Source organism: Phaethon aethereus (assembly GCF_964289735.1).
Source record: "Phaethon aethereus genome assembly, chromosome: 2".
NCBI classification, from domain to species: domain Eukaryota; kingdom Metazoa; phylum Chordata; class Aves; order Phaethontiformes; family Phaethontidae; genus Phaethon; species Phaethon aethereus.
In genome coordinates this window covers 155453137-155476777 of record NC_138582.1, presented here as the reverse complement: position 1 = coordinate 155476777, position 23641 = coordinate 155453137, and the positions used below count along the sequence as shown (strand labels likewise).

Here is a 23641-nt window from a genome sequence, read left to right as displayed (position 1 = left end):
CGCTGGAGTGTACTTACCTGTTTGTGATGTTGGGTCAGTGCAGTGTCTTGCAGCTTGAAAGAAATCTGTTTCTTGGAAAATTGGGAAATTCACTTAAACTTGAATTTGTATAGTATGGGGAAATGTGTTCAATTTTTTAGAGGATTTTCTGAGATGCTAGGTATCTTTGAGAAGTCTAACTTCTACTTTTGCTTTTAAAGCATTGTTTTGTCCTTAGTAATTCCTCAATACTGCATAAATGCCTATTAATTTAAAATGTTAGAAAATAAAAACGGTGCCTCATGGAGGTCATTGTGTATTTTTTTCTTCAAAAATCACTACTTCTGCAAACTAGTACTGTTACCATAATCACTAGTGTTCTATCTAGCATGGATTGAGCAAACAGTGCTTGGTTCTACCTTGTCTGTTAAACGTTTCAATTACTGGAAATGAAATACACTTATTCATGAAATGACTGTATGTTTTGCTGTCAAGATGGTGGGGAGATGAGTTCTCTTTTTAGTTTGCTTACACAGGAGTTTTCTAGAACTCCTGTTTTAATCTAATTTTGCTTGTGTGTGTTCTTGCAGCAAGATAAACCTGATGTTATTAGACCCAAAAGAAAGTATGAGAAGAAGCCAAAAGTCTTACCTTCGTCTGTTGCTGCTACTCCTCAACAGACAAGTCCTGCTGCACTGCCAGTCTTCAATGCTAAGGATTTGAATCAGTATGATTTTCCTAGCTCAGATGAAGAGCCTCTCTCCCAGGTAGGACCTCTAGAGTTCTATGCTGCTCTTGGGGAAAGAGTAAAAGTAAAACTCAGGAATCTGCTAATATCTCTCCTCATATACCCCCATCCCCTCTTTAAAGGTTTTGTCTGGTTCTTCGGAGGCTGAGGAAGAAAATGATCCTGATGGTCCTTTTGCCTTCCGTAGGAAAGCAGGCTGTCAGTACTATGCTGTAAGTAGAATTTCCTTATGTATCATAAGACAGAGCATCGTTGTGGGAAAACATCTTTGTTTAATTGTTTAAAATTATTTTAAGCCTCATTTAGACCAACCTGGTAGCTGGCCATGGAGTAGACCTAAGGAGGGAAGACTAGGAGATGTGCGTTACAGATACTGCTTAACCACCCTCACTGTACCCCAGAGATGTGTTGGGTTTGCACGAAGACGGGTTGGCCGTGGTGGAAGGTGAGTGCTACATAATAGTTGTTGTGGGTTTGGTTTTTTTTTAAGATTTAAAAAAAAAAAAAAAATCTATAAGACAGAGCAAAGTTCAAAAAAAACCCTAACCCAAATCCCTCAAAAATGGAGACATTGAAGAGGTTGAGTTTTTAAATACTTCCATTTGATACAAGTTCCTTTAGCTGGTTAATGTCTCCATTTTTATTTTGCAGTAGTGGAAGCTGCTTTAATACTGTTTTCTTAAATGTTTCTAGAGGTTTTTTTTTATTGCTGTCATTCCCAAGTTCTGAGGTGAAAATACATGTACGTTTTCAATTGTGATTGAGGGTTTGTATTTAAATGATTTCCATAGTTGTCTTCAAATATCAGTATTTAAAAATAGCAAAAATCACATTTTTCAGAAAATGCTTTTCTGAGTTTTTGGGCCATATCTGGTGATTTGCCACTTGTAGAGGAGAGTTTTGGGAGGAATACTTAAATATTGTGTGTGTGTGTATATATATTCCTATAAATACTTACACTACATTGTATACGATACTTCCAAATATTAAATTTCGAACGTAAAAATTTTCAAAGAATTAAGGACTTAAGGCATTTTGCTTCTAAGAATCTTTATTTTAAAAAATGTATAAATTGTTCAGTGCTTAAGTGCTATTTCTTAATTATTTTATGATGTATTTAAGAAAATGGTACATTGATATTAAATTTTAGTTTAAAAAAATGTAAGAACGTGATTTGGCTTTCAGATTAATGCTTGGAAACCTTTCACATACTGGCAAGTTGGATTGGTTTATCAGCAAAATCGAATGGGAGCTGAAGGCTCTTAATGGGATTTCCCAAGGGGATTTGGAAGTTAATGTGTGACATGCCCACTGCATTGGGATGGTTATAGTTATATTCAGTATATATGGGAGAAGGCTTTTGAACTGATGTTACTTTAGGAGGGCATTTCATTCACTTTTTAGTTACTTAAGTAATTTTATTTTATTCTATTTAGGTTTTTTTGCTTTGCATTGTGGAACTCTTCTAGCCTGATCACTTTTTAAAACAAAGATTTGTACATGTTGTTGCAGTGTCTTAGTATATACATAATGATGTACATCAGATGTTCAAACAGTAAAAGCTGGAATATACATGTGAAGAGAAATCTAAACGTACTACTTACTGTAAAATAATATATAGTCATGCATAGTGTTAGTTTTGGGGGTGGGTTGCTTGTTCTAGAGTAGCTTTGTGTAGTTTCTTTTACTTCTATCCCATTGTACTGCCCCAAGCACACATGGCAAGCATTAATAATAATAGTGATAATTTTGCATTGCCTTCCTGTTTTTAGGGTGCTACTAGACAGAGCGCATTCGGACTACGATGATACATTTCATCAGCTGGATTTGGAAATGCTTTCCTCATCACAACACTCTTCAATCAGTCAATTTGCCAATACCTCAGAAACAAATACCTCGGACAAATGTTTCTCAAAAGACCTCAGTCAGATACTAGTCAATATCAAATCATGTAGATGGCGGCATTTTAGACCTCGGACACCATCCCTACATGACAGTGACAATGATGAACTCTCCTGTAAGAAATTATACAGGGGTATAAGTCGAACAGGCACAGCACAACCCGGGACCCAGACATGCAGTACCTCTATACAAAGTAAAAGTAGCAGTGGTTCAGCACACTTTGGTATGTTTATTTTGACAAACTTGTTTCTAGAAATTTTAAACTTGGCTCAGCAAATCCAAAATATCATTAGGTCATCCATACTTTGTCATGGTCTATTTTGATGGTAACAGCCCATCTTCACTTTTATCTCTTTATTTGCTGCATAGAATGTTTATTGGTATTTATTGCTAGCAGTAGTGTACTGCATTTCAAAATTATGCAAATGCTACTTTGGTATGTAATTATGGCATTAGAAATATGAAGGTTTAGAAACCAATATTGTGTAGGGTTTAAGTTGACTCTGAAGATCTGGATTTTTTAATATTAAAGATATGTTGATTGAAATGTTGATAGAAATACTACATTCCAAATTTTTCTAGTACAAGTTATGGTGGTGGTGAGAAATGCTTCGTTAAAATGTTTGCATTTAAAATCCCAGCATGTTATAAATTGTTATTTGAACTTATATGAAATTAAATGCCATTTCCCATCCAAAAAATATCCAACCCACCCCCACTGATGCACCTGCTCATGCCTGGCAAAACTCCCGGACTAACCACCTCTACATCTTGTCAGCAAGTGGCAGATTACATTTTATAGAACCTGAACTATAGAATTGAGGACGTAACACTTATGAAAACTTGATATGGTATTGTTTTTTAATTGGAATACTATTAGATAGCATCACTCTTTTTATTGAGTTCTTCACACTGGAAGACTAGTATTTATGTAGTTAGAATGTGACTTAAATAACTCTTGAGTTTTGATCAGTCAGTACATTAATATCATCGTTTTCTAGAAAGTAAAGTGACTTTTTTTTTTACAAAAAAATAACTTTAAATGTTCACCACCATTTTGTAAGCAGTCTCTAGAATCATGTTTTCCTTGCCATTTTGAATTACGGCTTTGGAGATAAATTAGAAAACCTGGATAATGTAGGAATGGGGTGGGGAGGCACATACCTAATAAACTCCCCGAATTGTGTGAAGTTTTGGAGAATTGTTCAAAGAAAGTGTTACCTTGGTATCAGATGACTTTAACCTTCTTTATTTTCCAACGTATTTTGTACTTTTCCTGCCTGCAGCACCTGTTGGTTTTTTTTCTGAAAATTCTTCCTTGTGTGTTTAGACTTAGTGGGTAGCTTTTTTCTGCTGCTTTATTTCATGCTTCCTCTTGATGCTGTCCTAGATTAGGTCCTTGCCCCATCTCCCATTCTTTTCTCTTCTATGACTCTTCTTGCTGGAAATTTATTAGAGCTAAAGCTGTTGGTTCTTCTGGTTTCTGATCTAAGTACCACTTTTGGTGCTTAAATTCTGCCCCTCCAATCTTTCAAGTCAGTAAACCAAGTCCAGAACAGAATGAGAGCATACACTGTCTAGGGGCCAGTCTGAACTGTGGTAAGATGGTAGTCAGGTTACTAGTGTGAAAACAAAACCAATGTGTGATGGATTGATTATAAATGCACTATAAAGTATTAATGGCAATATATTATGTCTGAAAAATCATGTGACTTGAAAAATTGGCCAATTGAGTTTAAAGCACATCTTTGTGTTTATAAACAAACGCACACCCAGCCCCCTATAGGATCTTTTTTCCTTAGATAGTTGATTAAGATATTTATCTGCATCATTTAAGAATGAAATGCAATTGTTAGGGTGATGAGGTCTGTACAAGGTTTAATTGTGTGGTTATATTTTGAAGACTGTGAGAAAGTAATACATACATGTAAGTACCTAGCATATTACATTTATTTGTGCTTGGAATTCTAAGCAAATGGTTCATCATCTGTGTAAAATACTTAAGTTAGTATTTCAAGCGTCTCCAAATTTAAATTTTATGGAGTTTAGATTTGTATTTTTATTAGGGTTTGATACAGGAATGAAATAATCAGTATAAAAATATAACTGTGTCTGAATTCATAGATATACTTTAAATTAGTTACCACAGTCTCTGGATAGTCACTTGTTAATCTAACCAGGTAGACTGTACCTGTATAATTATTTATAATCTTAATTGGGATTCTTGTAGCATTGCAAGTGTATATGTGTTTGTTTTATATGTGGTGTAATGATCACCATCTGTTTAGGTGTAGGTGTTCGAAAGTGTACGGCCTAGTTCATCTTGGTGCCATTCTGTTTTCTAGTGTTCTTTTTTCAGTTTCTTATGGGATTCTTTAAGACACATTGTCTACACAGATTGCAGGTGTGTTTGAGTGTGTCACACATACGATTTGACTTCTTCAAAGGTCCGTGTCAGTTGGGGCTGCAGCTGCTGAGTTACTTCTTACTTTCCCTAGCAAATACTGTAAAGAACATCAGGTATCTAACGCCTGTGCTGAAGATTTTCTAAGTCATTGCTGCAGATGTACAATCTGCAGATGTAGAATGTCCCTGTTGCTTTTTCTTGGCTGTCTTTAAAGCTGGAAGTTTGTTGTGGGTGTGGATTTGTTAGGTTTGTTTCTCTTTGTCTTTTAGGTTTTTGAAGTGGCGGTAGGTCTTTTTACTAGAAAATACTTATTAATGCACCTCTCTTCTTAAAAATCCTTCTATCCTTTCACCGCTACTGTGAGTTGTCAAACCATATTGCTTACCTTTAAGGTAAAGCTTATCCTGAGATTCTGTAGTGCCTAGCGGAGGTGATCATGTTGCTCTTTATAGTGCATCGTCACATGATAAGTTTTGTCTGTTTCCATATTAAGGAAGTTTAGAGAAGTCTTGAGCATTTTCCACCTTGAATGATCCAGACAACATGGTGCTGACATGGGAAAATTGCTGTGGAAAACCTTGCTTTTCAAGTCTGTTACAAATGGCCAACACAGGCATGAAGTTGAGATGGTATCTCAGGTCCTCTCTTATTTAGAGGGCATGTTATAAAAGCTGTGCTGTGACATACCATTCTCTGGCTACAGGAAGCATTGTTTTTCATCCTGAAGATCAGAGAGAGGTTTTGCCAAAGAGCCAGGCATTTCATAAATATTTTGAAGTGGCTTTGACCCTGAAGAAATGCAAGGTTCTCTGGTCCTGGCTTTCAGAGGGCTCAGCATAAAAGATCTGTGGAAGATGAAGTTACTGCATTGAGATTTTGTGTGTAAACTGAGAAGGGGTGTCTTAAAAATACCTTACAAGTGACTTGAAAATGGGGCTTGTACTGGACTTGGCATGTGTTACAGGATAGACTTTGGCAGCAGGATCAAGCAGCCAAGAAGAGTAGCATCACTTCTGAAGAGAGTGATTCCTTTTCATCTTACTGAAGAATTATGTAAAAGCAGCTCTATTTACAAGAGGGCAAAGAATGATTCGAGGATCTTCAGGCATATGTTATACAGGACATCACTAAAAAGCAGGCAAGAGTGTAAAAGTACGATTCTTGTGGGGAAGCTATTCACTCTGAACAAAATGCAACAAAATTACTTCAGAAAAGCAGCCTGTATTGCTGACGATGTAATCAAGCTTCTGAATCATAATCTTCAGAGATGGAACTTGTGTCTTAAGTCTGGAGTGTACAGTAGGCATAAATACTCACCTGAAGTATTTGTGTCCAGGAATGTAGTCTTCATTGTTAGGTTGATCTAATTCTTCCAGGCAAATGGTAGTCTTTGAACTGGATCACATTATAGAGAGACTGTGCTTTCTGCTGGAAACTTGCTGTTAAATATGTTACATTCATGGTTTTGGGTGGTTGCATCTAGTAATTGAAAGTCTGAGACATTTAAAACTGCACAGTGTGCAGCTTTGTGTTTAGGAGGCAGAGCAGAGATACCAGTCACTAGTGAAAGATTTGAGCATTGGTTCTCAGGCTCCACAGTAAGACCAGGCAACTGTCTTGCATTCTATTCTTTCTGCCTTTTTCATCTAGAAGCTGGGCCACTTTGAAAAGAAAGTCTTCAAGCTGTCAAGACCAAAGAGGCTAGCAGTTAACTAGAGTCTACTCAACTAAATTTGTAATTCTTTTTTTGAGAAGAAGTTTAAGTATTCTAGCAGAAGCCTTACTGAAGATTCTTAGAGGGTTATGATGTTTGGGATTGTAGACCTTACTGTATATGAAAAACTGCAGGCATCCAGGATATAGTTAAAGAACCCAGAGTAGCGTACCTTGCATTTTCTTGTAAACTAGAGGTTTAGATGATGTGCTGGAAGTTGTGCTTTGCTATTCAGTATATATAACTATATATATATATAAAAAAACTTTTTCTGTGGGAATTCCATAGAAATAACATTTTTCGCAGTAAACTTGGATGATTTTTTGCATTTCTTAACCTGCTTTTTAAAAGCAACTTTGCACACTTCAAGGTCTAGCAGGATCATAAACTATGCTTCCATTTCCTAAACGTGTGTTTAGCAATTCCATTTCCAAATTTGTAATGTTAGCTGATGGATCTATACTAGGTTTTTTGTATTCTCATTAAGGATAGCTGATACCCATCTTCAGATACCCCTTTCCTGGAAAGAAGCAGGAGGAAGCTACTCAATCCTTGTGGCAGTTCTGCTCACCAGAGTAGAAGGACTTGTCCTACCTTTTCATTGCTTTCATGCCATCACTGGCTGTGTTTAGATACCCTTGTATCGGTAATAGCCTCAACACTGCTGTTTTACTGTTCTCCCTTTTCCAAATGCTTAGTTTCGCATTGCAGGATAAACTTGATCATGAAAAATACAGACATTTGTAATGGCCATTTTCAGTTATCGTTGGAACTTCACAGTCTTGGCCCATCTGTGGCTGAGATGTTGAGATCCTATTTGAGTAAGCAGTGGCCTTGGGAGTAACAGGTGTGTTTAGCCTACCCGAAGTTTAATTGAAGGAGGAAATCTTAAAAGCCTCTTCAGTCTGGAAAATGTGACTGGGGGTGGGGGAAAAGTCAACACTAAAACATCTGAGCACTTCTGGAGACTTGGAAACTTTGTAGTTAAACTACATTTTCTCATTCAGCTTCAACCCAGTTGGAGTAATACTTTGCTCTTTGGGCTTCTGTAAACTGTTACACTTTGTCTGCATCCCATGCAAGGATGGTTATGTTTATAACTGACTCTGTAAACTCTGTGTACCCCAGTGGGCCTGTCACATTTTGGTGGAAACCCGTATTAAGGATGATGGGCAGACAAATATAAATCCACAGCAAGCATTTCTAGCTTTCATTCAATGGCTAGTAAAAATACTCATTTTCTGTCTTTCTTCCACTACCAAGTAGGGAGTGCATTTACAGATGTTATATCTAGTTTATAATTTCTAAGTCTAGAGTTGTGCTGTTAGGAATTTCACGCTTAAGTTCTGTTGGGCTGAAATATAAGGCTGTTGTAGTTATAATCAAGGGCATAATGATTCATGTTCTCATAGTGTCTAATAATGCCATGTTTAAGTAAAATCAATCTTGAACTTCTTTTCAGAAGGTGAAACATCTTTGGGCCTGGTGCATCAAATACTAAATCACACTGATGGCTCTAAGTCTCTCCAATCTTCCGAATTCACTGGTGAGAACTTGCTATAAGTAGAAAATTTTTAACCAGGCAATGTAAGCCAGATAACATCTCTCTGAGATAAAAAATGTGATGTTCTGGATTACTTAGTATTATGAATGATGTTTGCTTTGCATGCACTTTGGCATTAGTAACCATTAATTGTTCTCTTATACAGCAGGGATGTGATGCTGTCATGTATTTCCCTTAAGAAAACATTGTAGCATGATGTATCATCTTTCCACAACACTTTAGCAGTTCTGTAGTTTATGGGGTATCTCAATTGCAAGCTTTAGTTGTGTGATTGTTCTTCTGTTACCTGATTGAAACTGCCTTTTTAATGGCCGTCACCTCAGCTGGAAGGACCAGAGAATCCAGTACCATGAATGGATTTTTAGATAGGTTCTTTGAACCCAATATAATCTTAATGTTTCAGTTTTCCTACTGAAATAACATTTCTGCTTGTGAGAAGATACTTAACTTGATGTTACAAAGCAACTGCTTGTTTAAATTACTCTAAATATCTAATTTTTTAGATGTTTAACAGGACTGAAGCATTTGCTGAAAGGTTTAATTAAGCCGTTTGAGGCTCTCAGTATTAAATTCTTTTTTACAGTTTATTAAAATAACTGTGCTTATCTGGATAGGTCATTGTGTTTACTCCACAGAGCTTGCTCAGTTTCCCTGGCAAATCTAGCAAGCATCTTCTGCTCAGGAAATCAGAAGGACTGCTAGTAGAAGGACCAGGAGTTTACATATGCATTCTTTGCTTTCCAGGATGTGCTTCCTGGTTTTCAGGAAACTGGTTCTTGTGGTCAATTTTTTTGTAAGCCTGTATTTTCCTATTTCAGGGAAGCAGAGCAACAACTAGTGATTCACTGCACGGTAAAACTTGCAGCAGTAGTCAGGAGGGGGAGCCTGTGTCTGCTTACCAGACAAAGACCAATCTGTTCATACAGACTGCATAGCTAGCCCCCCCTTGTCACTGTTTTCAGCCACTTCTGGGAAGGACTTGCATTTTCAGAAAAGCTAAACATAAGCTACAGCATTGTAAGGCTAGTACACGTTAAATGCTGTGGTAAAACTAGCTAGCACTGTACAAATAGTTACATACTGCAGTATAAAACTGCTGAGAACTATGGATCTTTGAGAAGTCCTTTGACAGCATCACTGTTACTTGGTGCTCCAGAAAACAACACCTGTTGGGTGTCAGCATCCTACAGAATTTGGTAGATATGTAAACAGAATCATCCAATTGAAGGATATTATTCAGTGGCTTAATTTGAGCAAAAAACCTGATCTGTAATTATCCCCAGAATTACAGACATCTTGCTTGTAGTCATGTAAATGATTGTAGGAAAACACAATTGTAGCATGTTGTGCAATAACTCAATTTTTTAACAAGATTTATGGCTGTGGCTAAGGAGATACTAAGCAGTCATTTATCCTTTCAGTCTCAGTGTTTCTTTCCTTGTATTCACAGCTGCAAACTCGTGAAGCTTTTTCATCTGCCTTCCATTCCTCCTTTTTGCAGTCTGTAAGCCAGAAAGCATTTATCTTACTTGCTGCCAAGGTATAGCACTAATACAGTTGCAGAATAGATGTGTGTGTTGTCCCAAGCTGTTAAATGAAGAGGATAACAGCATAATATGATGTACTGACTTAAAATTCTGGAGGTTGTCTCAACTGAAATGTTGTAACTCTATTCTGAGTTATACCAGAAACAATTCAGAAGCATACTGAGTTTTAATTGTTCCAATTCAAAACAGTGTGCTGCAAACATGACTAAGAAGCATTGATGTAGCCTACTCTGTAAGTAGAACTTGAGCTACCTGTCTTCTGACAGCCATCTTGAGATGTGGATAACTCCAGGTAGGATTATGCCTTAAAGGTTCCTAATGTTTAAGGTTAGCAAAGGAGTTAGGTTAGGTTAACTTAAGGAGCCAGGTGACTTGCATAGTCACTGTCTTGGAAAGTATGTAGAAGTTTTGGGGGAAGGTACAGTTGTTAGCTGTCAAAGACAGTTGAGATACTCTGACATTGTAATGTTCTTATTTATAGTGTATCGGTAGTGGTGGTTAAGATATTCCCACCTCCACTCGTCACTGGATTCTGTGTAGTGAATGAAACTGGATGGTTTGTCACTGTCCCATTTAAGTAAATTCTGTAGTATTAAATAATCATTACTTTATCATGGAACCATGAGCACTGTGGCTCTAGCAGGCTGTTTGAGAAGAGTCTATAGACACTGCAGTGCTGTCTAGGGCTGCTGAAGCAAGAATCTGTTTAAAAATGGTATGTGTCATCTTTTAACCATTGAATGTTACGATTTCTCCCTTTTTTTAACTTGAAGCTGTTCAGTTTTCTGTTGCTTTACTGTTTGGTTTTTTTTTTAACTTTGAAGGTCTCCAGTAATATCAGGAATATGTAACTTCGTGTAGCTTTTTGTAGCAATACTCTTCTGAGTTACCAAAAACATGGTTGCTCTTTTAAGTGTACAGAAAAGGTCTGGGCTTGATTCTTGCCTGCTGTTTTTTTTTTTCCAGGCAGAATAAAGACCAGTGTAGGACACAAAATAAAATGACATTCATTTTTTCTACTTGTACATTTACCATTTTTCTTTGACACAGATGAAAGATTTTTGTTTGTGCCCTTTCTCTTCTTTAGAATAAAAATTAGAAGAGGTAATAAGAACTTCCTTCCAGAAATTTTAGGGACACTTACTGTTTGTTTTTTAGAGAAAGTGATGTTAACAAGATACTAAGTTTGGCACGTGTGTAAGTGTCTATGCTAGCTTTGCAGGCAAGAAAGGAAATATTCTCCACAAGCCATATAATTAACCTGTTAATAGTGGCTACATTTTTATGGTCTGCAGTGCATTCTACTTAAATTGCTTTTTTAAAAAAGACAGTCAGACTTAGACTGGCTCTTTGAGAAGTTAAGGACTGTGCCTGCAGATGTAGAGGCACAGACAGTATACCCGTGATATCACTGTACTGAGTTATATGTGTGATTTCCCCAGAAAGCCTTCCCCAGTTCCAGTGTCCCACAGAAAAAGAATACGTAAGGTTAAATAGGTGGAAGTACTTCCATGTAAAGTACATACAAGCATTTTTTGTGCATCGGAATGATAGCTTTCAGAAGCAATCTTGCAATCAATAGGCTTATTTTTTCAACTGAAGTGTAATGTAGACTGTACTCTGAGAGCAGGAGAGGAAAGAATAATGTTTAAGTTTGGTTTGGATAGTTCTCGGTAGTAGTAATGTTTTCAATAAAACCTTCACTGTAGTGCTTTTTAGCATGGAGGGGGAAGAGCTAGCTTATGTAATTAGGATCTATAACCTCTTCTGGTATATGAGCATATCTGGATGTGCTGTGGAATGGAAAGGGATATCAGTCAGATTATTTCAAGAGGCTGTAGATTACAGCAGCCCTTTATAGGTGGTGTTGTGTTTCTAAACTGGATGCAACTGATTAATGCAGAATCTCACAGTAAATCTCTGATAGTTGTAAATAGTATTTTGAAATCATAGACTAGTTTGGGTTGGAAGGGACCTTCAAAGGTCATCCAGTCTACACCCCCTCCCCACAATGAGTAGGGACATCTTCAACTAGAGCAGGTTGCTCAGAGCCCGGTCCAGCCTGACCTTGAATGTTTCCAGGGGTGAGGCATCTACCACCTCTCTGAGCAACCTGTGCCAGGGTTTTACCACCTTCACTGTGAAAAATTTCTTCCTTAGATCCAGTCTGAATCTGCCCTCTTTTAGTTTAAAACCATTACCCCTTGTCCTGTTGCTACAGGCCCTGTTAAAAACCCTGTCCCCATCTCTCTTACAAGACCCCTTTAAGTACTGGAAGGCTGCCATAAGGTCTCCCTGGAGCCTTCTCTACTCCACACTGAACAACCCCAGCTCTCTCAGCCTGTCCTCACAGGAGAGGTGTTCCATCCCTCTGATCATTTTTGTGGCCTCCTCTGGACCCTCTCCAACAGGTCCACGTCTTTCCCATGCTGAGGGCTCTGGAGTTTGATGCAGCACTGCAGGTGGGGTCTCTCCAGAGCTGAGGGGCAGAATCACCTCCCTCAACCTGCTGGCCACACTGCTTTTGATGTAGCCCAGGGTATAGTTGCCCTTCTGGGCTGCAAGCACATGTTGCTGGCTCATGTCCTCCTTTCCATCCACTAGTACCCCCAAGTCCTCCTCAGCAGGGCTGCTCTCAATCCCTCCATCTCCCAGCCCATGTTGATACCAGAGGTTGCCTCAACCCAGGTGCAGGACCCTGTACTTGGCCTTGTTGAACCTCGTGAGGTTCACGCAGGCCCATGCCTCGAGCTTGTCCAGGTCCCTCTGGATGGCATCCTGTCCCTCAGGCGTGTCAGCTGTACCACTCAGCTTGGTGTCATCTGCAAACTTGCTGAGAGTGCACTTGATCCCACTGTCTGTGTCATTGATGAGGGTGTTAAACAGTATTGGTCCCAACATAGATCCCTGAGGGACAGTGTTCATCACCGATCTCCCATGTGGACATGGAGCTGTTGACCGCTACCCTCTGGATGTGACCATCCAACCAATTCCTCATCCACCCAACAGTCCACCCATCAAGTCCGCCCCTCTCCAATTTAGAGGGAAGGATGTTGTGGGGGACCATGTCAAGAGACCTAAGAAGTCCAGATAGATGACATCAGTGGACAAGGGAAGAGCTACTGATGTGGTCACTCCATCATAGAAGTCCATAGGTTGGTCAGGCAGGACTTGCCTTTCGTGAAGCCATGCTGGCTGTCTCAAATCTCCTCACTGTCCTCCATGTGCCTTAGCATAGCTTCTAGGAGGATCTGCTCCATGATCTTCCCAGGCACAAAAGTGAGGCTGACAGGTCAGTAGTTCCCAAGGTCCTCCTTGCTACCCTTTTTTTAAATGGGTGCAATGTTTCCCTTTTTCCAGTCTCCAGTGACATCACCTGGCTGCCATGACTTTTCAAGTATCTCGGAGAATGGCTTGGCAATTACATCAGCCAGTTTCCTCAGGACTGTGGGATGCATCTCATCAGGTCCCATAGGCTTTTACCATTAAGAAGGGAAGCAGCAAAAATGTTGCTGAATATTAAATGTTGCTGAATATTTTAACCTAAATTAACCTGAAATAAATTGTTCTTGAGTGTATTCTCAGATATGACAGGTAAATAGCCATTCGCATTGCATTTTCAAGGGAGTATTTGTAAGTGTGTTTAGATATTTGAGCAGAAGAGAAGCAGTTGGATTGTTGATGAGGATGGTGGTCATAGTGGTGTGGTTCTGTCACTTGTTTACTTTGACAGCTGTGTAACTGTTTTCATAGTGATGGGAAACTTATAGCTGTAAGGGTCACAGACTACTTAAAAAGGAATATACTGATGTACAATTTGAAAAATATATTTCTTCTAAATGTCTCTTCCAGGAAGAAGGGGAGCACTTTTTAAAGACTGACCTAAATAATGGCTATCCTAAACAAACACAGTTTGCCTCAGTAAACTTTCATTTACTGTTCTTCCAAAAGAAAACAGTATTTTGGAGTTGGTTAAACCAACATAGGTAACTGTGCTTACTACAACGCTTTTTATAGCTAAAATCTAAAATATACTTAGGGCCTGAAAACTGAAACTACTAGTAAATTTCACTTGCTCAAACAGACAAAAGTGAGATGGTTATGATGATGGAAACTTTGATTTAATTCAGTCAAAGGTGGTGGTATAACATACCTTTTTTTGCCCATTTTCCTTTATGTGAGTTTGCAGGTTGTCTTTATTTACATCACTTATGCAACCTATTCCCAAGCAATGTATTTATAGTGTCATACTGTAGAATAGAATACCTTGCTAATATGTGGAACCTTCAGTATCATTGGCTCTGTGTTGGCTAAACCATACCAATTCTAATTTTAGTGTTTTTAAAAAACATTTACTTTAATAAGTCACTACTAACTGATTAATATAAATGAAATACCTATCAGCACCAGAACAGTACATCCATTTTTCTCCCTCTGCTGCTCAACTTTCCACATGCTAATTTTTGTGTGCTAAAGCTTTCTTGCTCTAACTTTGATATGTGGTGACAGTTTTTAAAAATCTAAAGGACTTCTAGTTTATATAAAGTAGAATTAAAATTTAAACAGCCAACTCATAAATATTTGATCAATGAATTCTAGTTTGCTTTTTTTTTTAGTAAGGGCATTCATGCATGGTATTACTACTAAGCTATTCCTCTAGGAATAACTTTAAACCATTGAAGAAATTCAGTAAATTGAAGTGAGATTTAACTAAGAATATTGGGAGTAATTTGTCACTTGTGGCAATATAAACAAGTGCTATATCCCTGCTTGCTGGAGAATGTTACTTTTAAAAAAAAGAAGTAACTTGAATCTAACAGCAGAATAAAAAATTATAACTTCAAGTGCTCAGATAGCAAAGTGCTGGTAATAAATTAGTGCTATTTCCAGTACATAATAGAAGGATTTGGAACAATGTTTTAAAAAAAAAAACAAAAAACCACCCCATTACACAAATACACTGGGGAAAATGCATGCTCAGCAGTGTTTGCTCTGTTTGTTTCCAAATACTAATTCTTACTTTGGCTAGCCGTTTGTGTTGACTCGCTATTGGATTTTATACATAAGGTGCAGTTGCTTTTTCAGAATCCTGTTGTATTGAGAGCAGGAGATGATGATAGTTTCGATAGATATTTTCTTCAGGCAAGCAAGACTGAAGGAATAGATTAACAAAAAAAAAAAAGATTAAAAAACTGCAATTTGAGAACAGGATTCAAGTGTGGTGGTGATTTGTTGCCAAATGATAGTGAACATCCCCAAAACTGCAACTTGTGCTGCTGTGTTCTAGAAGCATGGATACTATTTACAGTACTTACTTGGGAGCATCTGTACAATCCAAAGGAAAAAATTGAAGGAAAAATCTGATAAGTGTATCCTAAATTGTAGTCCAGCCTTGCTTCAATTTTAAATTAAAAACTGAGACTTTCTTTCATTTTGGAAATGTAAATTAAAAAAAAACCCACCACATTTTACAAAGTTAATCAATGAAGTAATGACCCCCCACCCCTGCACCATGGCACATCCCCTTCTGAATCTGTACAAATAATGCTGGTTTTCATCAATTTTATACTTGGGGGCTAGCTGTATAAAATTCTAGTTGACTTGTGATGCACTGACTACTGGGTCACCTTTCAAAGAGTTTAGAGAGAAGGTTGTAGTGCTGTCAAATTCTGTATTGATGGAGTTGCTTGTACATGTGTGATCTAAAACCAGCAAAAATACTGTACTGTGATAGCCTGCACAGTTGTAAGCATGCCTAATTTAATGTTTTCAACTAAACTTAAACATAAATCTTAATTGTGGGTATTCGCTACCTTCAAAATGCTATCTGTGAGGTCTGAAAGCATGCAGTTCCCAAATTTTGCATATAAACCTACTTAGGTAATAGTGCAGACACTGTAGTTTCACAAAGTGAAAACAGTGATGCTGTTTCTTCCTGTAATTTCTTTTTAATTGGTTATTAGAGAGTTTTGGGTGGGTTTCATTGTGTTCTGGTTCCTTCTTCCACCTCTCCTTTTTGGTATCTTGAGCTAAATGCAGCAGAACAGTTAAGGCCTATATACTGAAAAACAGCTTAAAAAGAGGAGGCTTAATTTGAACAAAAATTTCTGGGATAGCCTTTTTGCTGTAAAGGTGCATTAAGGAACTTGCTGTGGTGTCTTACTATTTTATTTTTTTAGCATTATAAAATAGATGTGTTTATATACACAAGACCTACATATTTTGATATAGTATTTTCTCATTTTATATTTTGTTCAGCATTTACAGCCGAACAATACCAGCAACATCAACAGCAACTGGCACTAATGCAGAAACAGCAGCTTGCACAAATTCATCAACAGCAAGCAAATAGTAATTCCTCTGCCAACACATCACAGGTGAGGGATTTGTCTGTGCTATGATTTATCCCTCATTGTTTCCCACCAGGGTTCATCTCTAATTGTCAACTGTTGCCATAGAACCTTGAAACTAACCAACAGGAAAGTGGCTTTCGCCTGAATCTACATCATAGCCATTCTGTAAAGTGTTTAGAAGGGACACCGCAGGTGAGTGTGGCAGGCATTGCCTCTGCTCCCTCTTAACAAAAAAAAAAAAAGATGGGTCAGTCAATTAATAAAATTTTTGAAGCCTTAGAAATAACGAATTGCAGAGATCTCCAGCCAAGTCATTATCCTCTTGATAGTGGGGGATTTTTAGAGCAAGATTTTTGGTTAATAACTAAATATGTCCTCCATACATCTGTGGAAGTGTCTAATTTTCATAAATGTGTAGTGTTTACAGTGGTGACAGACACATAAAAAGGTTCAGAAGTTGTTTGCAATCTGAACCTCTGAGTCTCTGAATTGGGTTTGGAATTTCATGAAAACAAGTTGACCTGTGAAACAGTGTTGTTCCATAGGGAAATAAGTTTCTTTTGTATTGTAAATAGTTGTGGGGATTTTCTTCTCTGTTGTTACAATGGAGCTAAAATGCATGTGGAGGAAAAAAAATCACAGTTCAGATTTTAACTAGTTGTACCAAGTGCTGACAGTTTCGTCTGAGAGAATGACTGGGCCACAGTCTGATTTACATGTATTTATTTTTGTTTTATTAGTTTGTGTGTAGCTTTAAAGTGGGGAGAGTACTGACTTTTGGAAGCCTCAATCACATGTATTTGCCACCGTTGTTCTTTTTAGGGTTTTGTTTCCAAGACACTGGATTCTGTTAGTGCTCAATTTGCTGCTTCAGCTTTGGTTACATCAGAACAACTGATGGGATTCAAAATGAAGGATGATGTGGTGCTTGGAATTGGGGTGAATGGCATTCTTCAAGCCTCAGGTATTCAGCTGTTGGACAGAATTTGATTGCATCTTGATTTTTACAGTGGAGATATGTGTGTCTGGAGTTGAGTATTTTCTGAAAAATGACCTTACTGTTTTGTTTTTCTTTTGCAGGAGTGTACAAGGGCTTACATCTCAGTAGTACTACACCTACAGCACTTGTCCATACAAGTTCATCATCAACAGCAGGTTCAGCCTTGTTACAGCCTTCAAATATAACGCAGACTTCAAGTTCCCACAGCGCACTGAGTCACCAAGTAACTGCTGCCAATTCTGCAACAACTCAGGTTCTGATTGGGAACAACATTCGACTAACTGTACCCTCATCAGTTGCCACTGTAAACTCTATTACCACCCTTAATGCACGGCATATACCTAGGACTTTAAGTGCTGTTCCATCATCTGCCTTAAAGCTGGCTGCAGCAACAAATTGTCAGGTGCCCAAGGTTTCAGCTTCATCCTCTGTGGATGCAGTACCAAGGTAGGTTTTTTTATGTCTGCTGATGTTTTCCGATCTTTATTTTTCTTGATAAATATACTTATAGGAAATAAGAACAGTTGTATTAGATCAGGCTGGCTTAAATTAATGTGTGTATAATGGTGGTCAAAAAGGGATACTTGGGGAGACATACAAGAATAGACAGATATTTACACTGATGGTTTTCCAGGATGTTCTAGCCAGCAGACCAAAAATAAGTGTTAGCTCAAGAGTGAAATTTATGATCTGTTAGTACTATGCTGTATCAAAATTCTCCACCGTTGAGTACAGGTTTTGGCTCATAGGTTCTACATGAAGGCTGAACTATTCCAAAATGAAATGTGTGTTTGTCCTTAAAAATAAATCTGCCAGGAATGAATGTAGAGTAGAGTTGGTCCAGCTGTGTTCAAAGATGTTTCTGTAATTGGAACAGTGCAGAAGACTTCAGAGGATATAATGTATTTTGTGTATCTCAAAATTTGAGAAAAATATTTGTCACATTCTTTGGATATAATGACCATTTTCATTTCGAAATTCCTGTTCTTAATTTCTGTTGTCTTCATTAGTTTAAGATACTTGATTAGAAGATGAATTAAACTAGGTTAAACAGGAAGTCAATTCAGTATTTCCTCACACAATTCCAGATTTTGTGGCTAGTGACTTCATCAGCAACTTCTATTGCACTTTTTTTTTATTACTTCATCACAAATTTTGATGCTTAGAACACCCTTTTTTGTTTTCTATATGACACGGTGGTTTGTGGGGAGGTTTTGCAGTGTGGCAAGTGCTCAGAGTCGTTGTTGCTGGGAGTTAAGCACACAATAAGTACAGACGTGTAAGATGAGTGTATTTCATGTCTAGGTCTCTTTGCTTTTCAAGTTAATCTCTTTGCTATATTTTAACAGCTCTCCAGTACTGATGAGCAAGTTGTCTGTGGAGTAGTTTTTGCTTTCTTTTTCTAGTCATGTTAATTCTTTTATTATTATTTCAACAGGGAAAACCATGAAACAGAGAAGCCAGCACTGAACAATATAGCGGACAATACAGTAGCAATGGAGGTGACGTAGTTTCCGTAGGAGTGGAACTGCAGCCTTGGGAACTTGTTTAGGTGCTATGCATCAGTAGCATTTTGAATGCAAGGGATGATGGAATGCCGCACATTGCGTTTCCATGGCAGCTGTGGGGACTTGTCAGCAATGCACATCTCTCATGCTTTGGTTTTTCTTTTCATACTGTTAATAGGAAAGAATCAACATCTGTAAATTAACAATACAGCAATTATCTGTACAGTACTGCATATTTGTAATACCCTTGTATATATGTTACTTGAATACAAAACTGTTCATTTGTGATGCTTTGCACTTGGGGTGGGGGGAGGGAGGGAAACAAACTGCAACAAAGTAAGAGTGTGAGATGTGAGATTGTATAGAGATGAAAAAGTGTCATCACATCATGTGCATGGTGCGGAACCTGCTGTTTTATCTATTTATTGTGCCGTGTTTACAGTTTTTTGTACACTGTACCTTCATTGGTTCCTGTGCTGTAGTAAATGTGTTAGGTAGCTGTGGACTCCTTGGTATTTTGTAAATGGTATAACATAACTTGGTTCCCCTCTGGGTCCCTGAGTTTTCTGTGTATCATGTGAAAAATGGTGACATACATACAGAATTTTTTAAAAAGGCATCAGTTTAAAAATGGGGAATGTACTGTTTAATGGGGATCTTCCTGTGTGAGTATCGTAAGGCAAGTAACAAGCTAATAATGAAGTCTGAATTCTCCCATCCTAACTTGTCCGCAGTCATGTGGGCAGTTTCTGGTACTTAAAGCACTAAGGTTATGTTGCTGCTCCCCTTGTTAGTCCCATTTCCTTGCACACCAAAAAGTGTTAGTATGCAAATGGAGTCCTTACAACTGGAGTTTTTATGTTGTCTTGCCCTTTCTGAAGACATTGTATTTTTTTATTGTATAACTGTTTTTAAGACTTCATTCTTTACTTGTTCTTAAGAAAAAGGATATAAGGGAGAAGAATGCAGTAATTGCTGTACGTGTATCATCATTCCAGTTTCTGAAACAGCCAGCTTTTTTCCTTTTAAGATTCTCCAGAAGGCTGCAAGGCCAGAACCACAACTATCGGGTGCCTTCCTTTGGAAATATTTGACCTCTCTTCTGTGAAGAGAATGGTACTTAACAGACTACTATTAGTGCTTTGTCAGTACCGAAGTCTGAATGCCCACTCCAATGGCATACATTATCCTTAAGGTTTTTAATCCCACCTGGAAAAATTGTGACAGAACTCTCACAAAATAAACCCAGGGCATTACATGTTGACAAAAAAGTGTGGTTGTGTTTTTTTTAATTTAAAGTTCTGTAATCATTCTTGCTTTTATCCAAAGAATTTGATCTTTTTTGGGATTAGCCCAATTACAATTTAGAGAGGAAGTAATGGTTATTTGGTTATCCTACTTTTACACAGGATAACACTAAAGACAGTAGAAAAGTATCTTTTTCTTGACGCTTCTGTAGAAACTGTCAGTTGCTAGAAGGGCATTACACAAGTGGGAAGGCAGTTACTGGTAAGATTTTTCAAAATTGTCTGTTCAGAATCACAAATGGAAATGTCATTTCCACAGTACAGTTTTCTGGTAAAAAAACTCACCCTTCTGATTCAGTTTACATGTCCGAAGAAAAGCGAGACTGCACTTTCATAGAGCTATTATTTCATAATAGCTGTTTTATAAATTTGGTATCAACTATTGAGCAGTAAGGGACAGTATCTACATGTTTAAGTCATTGACCCGTCTTACCTCAAAGAAGTTGGCCCAGAAAGACTGAAGTAATTTCTTTTTCACACGGCATTCAGCCAGGGTAGGACTACATGTTTGCTACCTTTTTTTCTAAGAGGGGGCTGCCAGTCCACTGCCTCCCTAATCGATACGGAACAGTCCCAAGTGCCTCATCTTCTACAGAAGACTTGAACATATAGGAGAAGAGAGTGATGGATAAATTGGAATGTGTCATCTTGCTTTCAAGCAAAAAACCTGTCCCCTATTGATAAAACAGATCATGCTCATGCTTGATCAAAAAGGGGGGTGGGAGGTTATTAGTCCTAGGTCATCACTACTACTTGGCTTTCTTGGTGGTTGAATGCCCAAACGAAGAGCTAAACACAGAGCCTTGCCCTGTCTGTTTAAAATCGGATTACTTGCAGTTCCTTTCGTTTCTTTACAGCCCTTTTGTTGCACTGGGAAATGAGATGGCAAATGAAGCCATCTCCCTGGAACAGAGAAGGAACAGTTGCTGCTCTACATAGTGCGACCACACAGCTGAAGGAAGGAAAGGTACACTGGAGAGGACCTTTCTGTGAAAGAAGTAGGAAGTGAAGGGCAGTGCCAGCGCATTCCAGGTTCCTAATCTTACCTAGTGATCAGTTGCTGTTGTTTTTGGAAAATTAAGGTTAAGGATGTGGCTGCCATCTGGGTGATCCTTCATTGCATTGCATCGCTGAGACGAAAATAAAAAAAATGCATTTTTTTAAAGTCAAATTTCTAAACACAGGAAAATTGGACTGCCACATAGCAAGAATTCCACATCTTTGAAAAAAATGAGCTAATAAATAATGCTGGCTGAAGTGGAATTTGCATGAAAATGTAATGACTCATAAAAGGACTGTCCTAAATTTGAGGAGAGTGCTGAAGACTGAGTTACTTATGTGAGGTACCACGAGATGCAGGGCAACGAATGGCAGAATGAACAACTGTAGAAGTGGATTCTGGAAACAGGTTGTCTGCAGGGTATGACTTAATACGGGTGGATGAGCCCATACAGAAAAAGCACAAAATCTTACCAGCAGACGGTGAAAGATTGCGGCTTCAGGAAATGCAGTGATGGAAGTGGCCTGTGTAAGCTCTTGGGTAGCTAAAGCTGCAAATACGCTTGTCCTCTGCCTGAGAGACAGGCGAGTCCAAACTGATGAAAATGGCGCAGATTAAAATTGTGTACTTTGTGATACAGCTGGTTGCATTTTCACTGAATATTTTACATTAACATTTTTGACTTGTTTGCATACGATGGCTCACTATGGGGGATAGTCAGAAGTTTAACTTTGTTTTCCATGAGTGTGTCTTGGGGAGTGAGTGTGCTAAGCTTATTAGCATTCCAACAGGATTAACAAAGCTATTGCTGCTTTTATGAGAGAAAGTAGTCAAATCAAGAGCACTGATATTTTTTTTTCCCCCAAATGTTCCTAAGAAGTAAATAAGTAAATCCCCAGGGGCAAAGAAGAGAGAATTAGAATCTGTCTATTAGGGAAGTAATTTACAGGAAATAATTTCTTCACAAGTAAGGGGAGAAAGCCAGGACTGACTGAGTGAAGGAGCACTGACTGCACTGATCCTTAGAAGGAAGAGGGAAGAAACAGAAACAAACCTGCCATTGTTCTGTTTAGATTGCTTGATGAACTGCAGTAAATAAAGCAAGTAGTTATTTTAAAGTAAGTAGTAAGCTTCAGTAATCTACAAGAATGAAGCTCTAGGATAAAAATGTTCTGAGGAATTAGTGAGCTAGGCCTGCTAGTGCTGATCCAGGTCATGCAGTTCAATTCTGTATTAAAAAAAAAAAATTGATTAAAAATAAATTAAAAATAGTTCCGATGCCAGAAATGCACCAGAGATGCAAAAGTAGAGCAGCTCGACACGTCAGCCTGTTGGCGCGGTGGAGCCAGAACAAGAGTTGTTCCGAAGGGTGACTGGGAAGGGGAAGGAAAGGTTTGCTCCTTGCTTATGCAAGGAGCAAAATACGCAGAAACCTGCGTATCTGGTGTAAGTCTCCAGAAAGGTAAGCTTTGTTGAGTTCCCAAGTATGCAGCAGCTGTAAAGGGAGGGCAGCAATCAGGGTACTTGAAGTAACAAGCTTGTTCCTCACCTTTAGGTGGCAGACTAAAACAGCCAAAAGTGAACGCGGGTTGAGATTTTTGGAGCAGTGCTAGAAACTTAGACGCAACTCTTCAGCGTAACTGGGGTTATTTTTTCGGCAGAGGTGAGTGAAATTAATTTTAGTGAAAGGATGTGTTTCAGCATTAGCTGTTCTTCCTTCCCCATGCTGGGTTAATGGGATGTGCCACATCCTCATGTGCATGCTTATGCATGCAACAGCAAAACCACCCACATCCTAAATTCTGTTAGAACTTCTACAGTCTCTTTTCTCGTCCTGTTCTAACACATCCGCTGAAGGGGTCACTTTCCCAGCATAGCGAGCTCCTCTGTCAGAGCGGGAATTATTGCCATGGTCAGGGATATAGGCAGCAGTTTCCAGTTTATAAATTGTGTTTTAACCTGAATCTAGGTATTGGCTACAACTGCCGTTTAGGAAGTGGTCATAATGGGCAAGTTGGGAAGAAACTTAGTAAAAGCGGGGCTTTGATGAAACTACCATAGCACTACATTGCTGGTGTAAAATTAGTTGTATAATTTTTTTCTGTTTCACAGCGTCCTGGTTTCAGCTGGGACAGAGTTAATTTTCCTCACAGAAGCTAGTATGAAGGTATGTTTTGGATTTGGGGTGAAAATAATGTTGATAACATACTGATGGTTTCAGTTGTTGCTAAGCAGTCAAGGACAGTCCAGCTTCTCCTGCTCTGGCCTGCCAGCAAGAAGGCTGGGGGTGCACAGGGAGCTGGGAGCGGGGGGACACAGCTGGGACAGCTGACCCAGGCTGGCCAGTGGGATGTTCCATACCATATGATGTCATGCTTGGTATATAAACTGGGGGGAACAAGGAAAAAGGGGGGGATATTCAGATCGATGGCATTTGGCTTCCCAAGTAACCATTATGCGTGCTGGAGCCCTGCTTTCCTGGAGATGGCTGAACTCCTGCCTGCCCATGGGAAGAGGTGGACAAATTCCTGGTTCTGCTCTGCTTGCGTGTGCGGCTTTTGCTTTACCTGTTAAACTGTCTTTACCTCAATCCAAAAGTTTTCTCGCTTTTA

General features: G+C 38.6%; 1 protein-coding gene across 6 annotated transcripts in view; it reads left to right on the top strand.

Annotated features, from left to right (window-relative positions):
• Window positions 1-18725, top strand: part of EPC1 (enhancer of polycomb homolog 1) — a gene marked incomplete at both ends in the record, with an annotated part of 51018 nt that extends 32293 nt beyond the window's left edge. Inside the window, 10 exons of one of the 6 annotated variants that reach the window (XM_081996997.1) lie at window positions 570-746; window positions 850-939; window positions 1024-1172; window positions 2500-2852; window positions 8213-8296; window positions 16120-16238; window positions 16320-16406; window positions 17037-17178; window positions 17295-17661; window positions 18653-18725. In XM_081996997.1, coding sequence (XP_081853123.1) covers window positions 570-746; window positions 850-939; window positions 1024-1172; window positions 2500-2852; window positions 8213-8296; window positions 16120-16238; window positions 16320-16406; window positions 17037-17178; window positions 17295-17661; window positions 18653-18725 — 1641 coding nt within the window. Of the gene's footprint in view, window positions 1-569; window positions 747-849; window positions 940-1023; window positions 1173-2499; window positions 2853-8212; window positions 8297-16119; window positions 16781-17036; window positions 17179-17294; window positions 17662-18652 lie in introns of those variants that run through there. The other 5 variants (XM_081996998.1, XM_081997001.1, XM_081997000.1 and 2 more) reach the window with 5 other exon arrangements.
• Window positions 18726-23641: the final 4916 nt, after the last annotated feature.